This window comes from Sapajus apella, unplaced genomic scaffold (genome assembly GCF_009761245.1).
Source record: "Sapajus apella isolate SASKATOON/1434 unplaced genomic scaffold, GSC_monkey_1.0 scaffold20, whole genome shotgun sequence".
Lineage (NCBI taxonomy): Eukaryota > Metazoa > Chordata > Mammalia > Primates > Cebidae > Sapajus > Sapajus apella.
The window spans coordinates 4,028,259-4,036,886 of NW_022436960.1; the positions used below are offsets into that span (position 1 = coordinate 4,028,259).

At 42.6% G+C, this 8,628-nt stretch overlaps 1 protein-coding gene across 1 annotated transcript in view; it reads left to right on the forward strand.

Moving 5' to 3' along the window:
* The window catches only part of SETD3 (SET domain containing 3, actin histidine methyltransferase), a 79,803-nt gene extending 73,830 nt beyond the window's left edge, over positions 1 to 5,973 (forward strand). The window contains exons 12-13 of the mRNA XM_032287448.1: positions 3,732 to 3,892; positions 4,590 to 5,973. Of these exons, the coding sequence (XP_032143339.1) occupies positions 3,732 to 3,892; positions 4,590 to 5,039 (611 nt within the window). The 3' untranslated portion in view covers positions 5,040 to 5,973. The remainder of the gene's footprint in view (positions 1 to 3,731; positions 3,893 to 4,589) is intronic.
* Positions 5,974 to 8,628: the final 2,655 nt, after the last annotated feature.

Genomic DNA, 8,628 nt, shown 5'->3' on the forward strand with positions numbered 1-8,628 from the left:
ACTTTTTTCTTTTTAAATCATGAAAGTGTAAAGCATAGGGATTCGGATTAAAGGTAAAGTGGATCAAAACCACAATGCTTTTGGGAAGAGGTAAGATGGCAATACTGGAGAAAGAAGAAATTGATTTGTTTTACCCTGGAAATGTTCTACTAAATCCTCGATGTGTTGTCAGTATTGATTTGTAATACGTAAATAATTCTCAACTACGTTAGAAGAAAACTTAAAATATCTTGGATCGGTTAAATATATTAAAATTCTGTGTAGCCTGACAGAGCCTCATTTCACTCATAGGGCACTAGTCTTTTTCACTTCGAGCACTTCAGGATCAGTTGATGCTGTGGTGATGTATAGTCAGCCGTGGTGTACGTGGACCGTAGGACTGTATTTGTTAATCTAGTCTGCGTTCTAAATCTGAAGTTGCCAGCAAGCATTTTAATGTCAAGCATCCTGTTAGATAACATTATAAACAGAACCTGTGTAGAACACAAAATGTTCCTGGCCACAGCCTCCTATTTCAGGCCCAGAAAGAGTTAAGTATATGTATTGAGCATCTACTTTTATATTTGCCTAAAACAAATCATTTGGGGTTTCCTATTCTGAGATTTGACCTCTTGTGGTTGTGTTTTTATTTTTCATCCTAAAATGTATCTTATACATTTCCTGTTTCTGAGGTTTTATTTGTAAATGTGTGTGTGTGTGTGTGTGTGTGTGTGTGTGTGTGTTGCTGTTGTAAGCTACCTTAAATCCTGTGCAGAACAGATTGAGCAGGAATGAGTGAGTGAATGAGTGTTTGACTGAGTGAATAGATGCAGAAGTGTTCTGGGTGGAAGCTGCCTAAAGACTTCTTCTGTCAGAGGAAGCAGCCGTGGTCCATGGAGGGGAAGCCGCTGTGCCCAGCTGTCACTGGCTTTGGGCTTAATGTCTGGATCGAGGGCACAGTGCTGCACGAGTCCAGGCTTGACTCTCTACTGGAGGCAGAAGAAACATAGTCTCAAAACATAGAGAGGCACTTCACACACCAACTGCAGAACCCAAAGTGAGATACAGTAATTGTTCCTTAGAAGCAACCCTGTCACCTAGATTTACAGTCATTCAAGTGGGAGCTTTTGGTGATTTTTGTACTTTGGTAATGATTCATCAATTCAATTTAATGAACATGAGTTAAGGGGTTAACTGTGAGCTTTTCTTGCATATATATGGATATAAATGTTGTCTTCATATCCTGAAGGAATTTATAATTAAGAGAGCTGATAGTGATGATATTCCTAAAATTTGTGAAGCATTCACTGTGTGCCAGGTATGATGCTAAATGTGGTATGTGCTTAATTTTAATCCCATTAGCCTTGATTGGTAAGTGCTCCCATCTTACTGATGTAGAGACTTCAGTTCAAAGAGGATAAGTCTTAGCTGGGCGTGGTAGCACAATCTTGTAGTCCCAGCTACTTGGAATGCCGAGGTTGGAGGCTTGTTTGAGCCTGGGAGGTGAAGGCTACAGTGAGCCATGATCTTGCCACTGCACCCCAGCCTGGGCAACAGATCAAGACTGTCTTAAAAAGAAAAAAAAAAGGGAAAAACCCAAAGAGGATAAGTAACTTGGCCAAGGTTGCTCAGCAAGCAATGACCCTGACTTAGAACCCAGCTCTATTAACTCCAGAGCCCATGCGCAGGACATCCCACATTGTTCCTGCTGGTTCACAGATAACACAGTGCATGGACTAAAGTATTAATGCTCTAGGGGTCTGGAGGAAATGGCATTTGAGTTAAACCCTGGAGCTCAGCGAAGGTAAGTAAGGGCAAGGTAGAGCAGGAGGGAAGGGGTGTGACTGAAGAGGTTTAGCAGAGGGAGGAGCTTGAGCAGGAGCCGGGAGGAGGGTGGAGGGCGCTGGGCTATGTGCTGTCCGGGGTGAGCACACGCCATGGTGGGCCAGCATGAGGTGCAGGGTTAACTTGCCCACCCTCTGCTGCTGCAGCAGCTCCCAGTCAGCTCCTGTGTTCCAGGCAGGCCACATGCTACATTTTGTCTTAGTCCCCTTTTGTAGGCTTTATTTCTCCAGGAATGTGAAATGAGTCCAGTTTCACTTTTAAAAAGTAGCGGAGAGAAAGCTCTCCCGCACGCCTGCAGCTTCCATCATTGCAGAGTGCAGCTTGGGCAGGTTGAGGAAGGAGGTGAAGGAGGGAAACAGTAATCTTCATATTGGGGGGCTGCTGAAAAGAACCTTCAACCACTAGAAGGCTTAAAAAACAGAACTTCCTTGTTGTATTCAAAGAATATAAAATAAAGACTCAGAACTGAAAATGCTGAATTTTATCATGATCTCTACTAAGGAATACAACTGAATCAACTTCTTTTTTGAACATTAGATAACCTGTTTTCTTAAAACTGCTTGAATCCTTTTAGGTCTGTTGATTCTCTTCAGTTTCTCTCTAGTCATAGACACTCTGTCCTGTCAAGACAATTGCTGGATCTTTGAATGACTCTAATACTAATAAAAGTTTGGTTTGCTGGCAGCCGTAGTTCTTCAGTTTGAATGGTAAATAGTGACAGCTGTGGGGCATTTTGCTCTGAAAGAGACACTGTCTCCTAATCACATAAGAAGCCCGGGTCTATTTCTTGAGCATGAATAGGATCGGCATGTTTTGGTTTTGGAGATAATGTGCCGGGAGATAAAACGCTAAGAGCAATTGCTGAATTCTTTCCTCTTCTTAAAGATATTTGAAGATAATTGAGATGTTCACTTGTGTTTATTTGTAATTCCTATTTAAATTCCTGACAAGTGAGAGAGCTGGGCATGTTTTTCATTAACTAAGATTTTTTTTCTTTTTTTGAGGCAGGGTCTCACTCTGTTGCCCAGGCTGGAGTGCGGTAGTGTGATCACAGCTTACTGCAGTCTCCACCTCCTGGGTTCAAGTCATCCACCCACCTCAGCCTCTTGAGTAGCTGGGACTACAGGCATGTGCCACCACATCTGGCTGATTTTTGTATTTTCTGTAGAGACGGGGTTTTGCCATGTTGCCCAGGTTGGTTTCAAACTCCTTGGGCTCAAGTGATGCACCTGCCTTGACCTCCCAAAGTGCTGGGATTACAGGCGTGAGCCACTGTATCCGACCCATTAACTCGGATTTTTATAATGCTTCTTATGGTAGTACTATTTGATTTAGGCTCTTTCTTCTTTCAGTTTGTGGCTTGTTACAAAAATGGCTTAAATAGCTTGGTCAGGTCACCTACTAGAATAAGTGCCAATCAGATTTACAGTTATGGGCTCGTGGGATGTGCCTCTTGTTCCTTTCACTGTTTATGTCACTCACCTGAATGTCTTTTTTGACCCTGTTGTGACTGAGCTCACGGCTGGCAAAAAGGATTTTTTTTTTTTTTTTGGTCAAAATAAGGGGTACATGGCTGTAGGTTGTCTTAAAAAAGTATCTTAAGTGTCTTGTGAAACTACTAAAGGCTCTCAGTGTCCCTCATAGAAACAGTGAAAACTAGAGTGCTACCAAGGCTTGATCTGGATTCCAGACGAAGAAGGCCTTACCTGGTGTTTCTCCCCAAAACTCAGCTCTGCTCTACTTTGGAGAGTCTAGGAGTGGCCTGGCCAATTGCATAGGGACAGCTTTTGCTATGGGAAAATGACATTGTTGGAAAAGATGTTTTCTAAGGTGGATGGCTTGTTAAAATGAGAAGTAGTGCTGTGTTTTCCTCCTAACAGGTTGCCATTTATTTGTATTTCTTGTAGAAGAATTGAAAGAACACTTGCTGGGAGACAATGCTATTGATAGAATCTTCACCTTGGGGAACTCTGAATTTCCTGTTAGCTGGGACAATGAGGTCAAACTTTGGACATTTCTTGAAGATAGAGCTTCGCTTCTTTTAAAAACCTATAAAACAACTATTGAGGTAATTAGACTAAATAAATGAGGATTTGAGCTTTGTTTTATAAAGATGTTTATTTAATGAGAGCTGTCTTGTTAATTGTAAACAACCGTAATACTTTACAGTATTAAAGTATTTGAAATTTTCCATTCCACATATTACTATTTTTCTATTTAACATGCTAACACTTAACAAAAAAAATCATATTTAGGCATTGTTTATTAGAAGATACATTTTTAAAATTATTTAATACTTCTTTATAATTTGTAATTCATATGATTTCACAAACATAAGTTTTCATTTGTGCTTATTAAATTCACTACTGAGCCACTAACTTCAAATCCGTCTTTCTCATTCATTTGTTCCTTCACTGCTGCCATTTGCCAACGTGCTGGCCTGGGGCTACATCACTTCCCAAGATGGACAGTGAAGTTCCCAGCAGCTGTGGTGGCACTGTTTGATTCAGGCTCTTCTTTCTTGTTTTGTAACAGTTTCATTGAGATATAATTTATATACAATAAAAGGCACACTTCTGAAGTGTACATTTGGATGTGAGTGTCTTGTCATGTGACCACCTGCCTAGTCAAGTGTCAGCACCTCCTGTCACCCCAAAAAGTTTCCTCATGTCCCCAGCCACAGCCACAGCCGTTGTGCTTTCTGTCTCTATAGTTTTGCTGGTTTAGATTTCTTGTAATTAATTCTGCTCTTTTTTGTTTTCTAGGAAGATAAATCTGTCTTGAAAAACCAGGATCTTTCTGTTCGTGCAAAAATGGCCATCAAATTGCGCTTAGGTGAGAAAGAGATTTTGGAAAAAGCAGTAAAGAGTGCAGCTGTCAACCGGGAATACTACCGCCAGCAGATGGAGGAGAAGGCTCCGCTTCCCAAATATGAAGAGAGTAACCTTGGGCTGTTGGAGAGCAGCGTGGGGGACTCGAGGCTCCCCCTGGTCTTGAGAAATCTCGAGGAGGAGGCTGGAGTGCAGGATGCCTTGAACATCAGAGAGGCCATCAGCAAAGCAAAGGCCACAGAAAACGGGCTTGTAAACGGTGAAAACTCTATCCCTCATGGGACCAGGTCCGAAAATGAAAATCTCAATCAAGAGGGAAGTAAAAGAGCAGTTGCAGAGGCCAAAGGGTCTTCTTCAGACAGCACTGGCGCGGTGAAGGAGTAGCGCCGAGGTGAAGCTGGGTCGGAGGCACCCAGTGGAGCAGGAGTTGACGGACGGTCCGTTCACATCGCTGTGTCTCCTTGTTAACATATTTCTTTCTGCAGAGAGGAAGATAATGTTTTTGCTGCTTTATATAAAAATGGTTTTTTTAAGTTATTTTAAAAATCTAGCTTCCCTTTTTGATTAAGATTGCCATCTTGCTTTTGGGCAAAACAAACGAGTTAACAAACAGTAAGAAACGGGGAAGAGGCGCCTGTGGATCTGCAGACCCACTGTGGGCAAAGGTGTTTGCTTCCTGGGGAAGAATTCAGTTCCTCCCTCAGCTGTGCTTTTGTGGCCTGTCATCTTGACGACCAGAATGAAAGCTTGCTCTGCCTCCTGCCAGCCAGAGCTGGTGGCGGGACTCGGGTATTCAGCATCGAGGTGGGGAATTGCACAGCAGAAAACAGAATTGAAGTTGGGAAACTGTAGAGTCTGGGTAAAAGCTTTGGTTTTTCTCCTTAAAAAATAACACCCCATTACCAAAAGAAAAGGTAAGGTGGCAACCTTATTTTTAATAGTTTAAATGTTGATGATAATCCTAATTATATAAAAAAAAATATATAAACACACACATATATATATCTAGTGATTTCTAAAGATTTGTTTACTTTTGTGTTTTGTTTTACTGTACTAAGAACTTGTCCTTTCTCCTTGAATCAAAGTAGGACGTGCATCATCCTCCTAATTTTAAATGTTGGCTCTGATTTTAAAGTGGTGCATTTGATTCCAGCCTTGGTAATGGAGAGTTTGCAAACACACAGCGGCCCACAGCTTCACGTGGTGGTGTGCAGTGTGAGGCAGCTCTCTGGCTTTCCTGGTTTTCACAACAAGCTAGAGATTTTCAAAGCTACACTTTTGAGTAAAAGCCCTTATTAAAAGAAAAACATGATGAATATTTTTGTCTATTCCTTTTTCTTGGAGTGGGACAGGCCCTTTGAGTTTAAGTTTTACACAAACCATCTTACTGCCCAAGCATTGTTTGAACCTTAACCTCATGCCCTGGGCTGTGCTAACCTGGGGGCTACTGAGGCAGAGGAGAGAGCCCACCATGGGGCCCAGAGGCCTACAGGAGCCCCCTCAGCCTGCTCATCTGTGAGGGCAGCGGAAACACACAAAAAGGCATACTTAGAATTTAGGGGAAGTAAAAGACTGAGACTGTGTCTTTGGGATGGGAGAGGGATCTGTCTCCAGAAAGCCACCAGTTTTTAGGTTAATGATACCAGTTTTTCGTTACCATAAATTTTCACGTTGTCTCTGATGTCCTGAGTACACTCCTGATTTTGAAAATGTGTGAATTACTCACCCAGCGGTTTGATAAATGCTGCTGCCACCTTAAGGATGTTCCGGGAGGTTCTCTTGGGGAAGACGTAGCTCTGCAGATGCATTGCCTAACCCCCAGTGGCCGTGGAGGTGGATAACCTTGAAGGCATTGCCTGGGTTGCTGAGCAGGTTAGTTTGCCTGCTGCACTGGGCTCTAGAGGCAAGCTTCATCTCTGCGTGAGGCTGGGACATTTCCTGGCGTTGATGCCTGTACCTTTCCTAGGTTGTCGATGTGTGACAAGAGGAGGCATGTGATTGTCACCTCTCGTATCAGCCTTACACCTGAGATGCCAAAAACATTAAATAGTCTGTAAAGCTTACATGCTAATTTCTAAAAGGCAGTAGGATTATAGTACTTGAGTTTTCTACTCTAGAAGCCCCAGAGCCTTCTAGAACGGTCATGACCAGTTTGTCCATAGAATTATCTTCTTAAAGGACTAAAAATTTTAAAACCTAATAATAAAAATCTTTTTTTGAAAACATATACACAGTTCAAACATAAAAATAGCATCATGAGACTGGTTTTCAAACTATCCCCTGGCAAAGTTCGAGTTCCAGTGGAGCTGGGATGGTGCCAGGCTGGAGTTGGGGTCCCAAGCTCCCATTCTAGCGCCACCTTTAATGGATGTTGTGACATCAGTTCCGGGACCCAGTTTCTTTTACTTGTGAAATGAAAGAATGGTACTAAATTGCCCAAAGTCCCTGCTTAAAAATTTAGTAGCAACTGTTTTTTCTGTCACGTCTCCATTGACAGACTTGTTTGTTAAGGTTATTGGATCAAAAAGAGATGAAGTATGCTTCCAGTTGAGAGCAGCCTCTGCACGACATAAAAATGGCACCCACAGGAACAGAACTGTTTTGATGTCAGAAGACAGTATCTGTTGAACAGCAAGCACTACTTTCCTGAGTTGGGCAGGACTGCCCTAAAATGACTCTCGAAGGCAGGCGGGAGCACAGCACACATTAGTCATCCTCGCTGCCCCGCGCTGGTTCGGCAGCTCTCGTGCTGCCTGCACAGACACTTGGAGCTACAACTTAAGCATTTGAAAATTGAGGGAAAGTGATTAAATTGGCATTGAAGAACCCTTATTGCCATCTGTCATGAAAATAGACCTTTCTCTCAAATCATTTTAAAGTTTACTTTCTGCTGAATGCTTTTGAAGAGGCTGTTCAGGCTAGTTACTGGAAACATGCCAGGCTCTGCTTCTGTTTCATTAGCTCTATGTGTTATTTGTATAAATAGTTAGCAATTTGATTTCACTGGACTGGAAAAACCTCCCCATTTTTCATGTAAACTGGTAATTGATAGGTGGTCTTTCCCCAGTAGTTTCTAGAATAGGCTCACTAAGTGATGTAATTTTTTTTTTTTTTTTTTTTTGAGAGATGGGGTAAGACATTAAAGAGTCCCAGGTTCCCAATATACAGGGTTATGGTGAATTAAACCCCCACTTAAAAATGAGGGAATCAATTTGCTGTGAATCATCAGTTATTACATTTTCTTGGTGACTAATACGTACATTGGCATAGTAAAAGAATAAAAAAGCCAGTCCAGAGAAAGTGCATGTGACTGGAGCTCAGAAGTGAAGTGGCACTGACTGTGAAGAAAATCAGGAATGATAGTGGTGGTTGGTTTGGGGGGTGCTTTGCAGAGAGCCCAGATCTGACTGTTGACAGGAACCCTGGCTGCCCCAGCAGCTTCTTCTGCACCTTGCTCCGGTTATGATTGATCTGGCAAAACAAATGCATGTAGTGCGGGAGAGCTGGTAACCTGACCCGGGAATTTGACTCACTTTTATTTAAATGTCAATTTGAGGTGGGTATAGGGTAGGATCCAGTAATGTCATTAAGGGTCACCCTACTATTTTAATCAGCAGGCCCTTATCTAATGTATTCCTAAAATCCTGTGTGTAAATTGAATTTGAATAACTCGAATTGTATTTAAATGCACTGGCAAATTTGTTATTTAAATGAAGCTGCCCTGCTGGTCCTGGGTGTTCTTGGGCTGGAGAGAGGAAGTCTTAGCGGGATATGATCCTGTCTTCACAGATTTGAAGAGCTGTCGCTGAAGGAGGGGTGAGACTCACAGCTAGGGCCAGGGGTTGGGTGGCAGAATTCAGCCAGGGGAGGGAGCACTCCCTAAGGCCTGCTGCTCTAGAGGTGAGCGGGCGCAGCCATCGTGGTGTCTGGACCACTCAGACCTGGTTCCAGGTGTGGGATCCTGGGCCAGTTG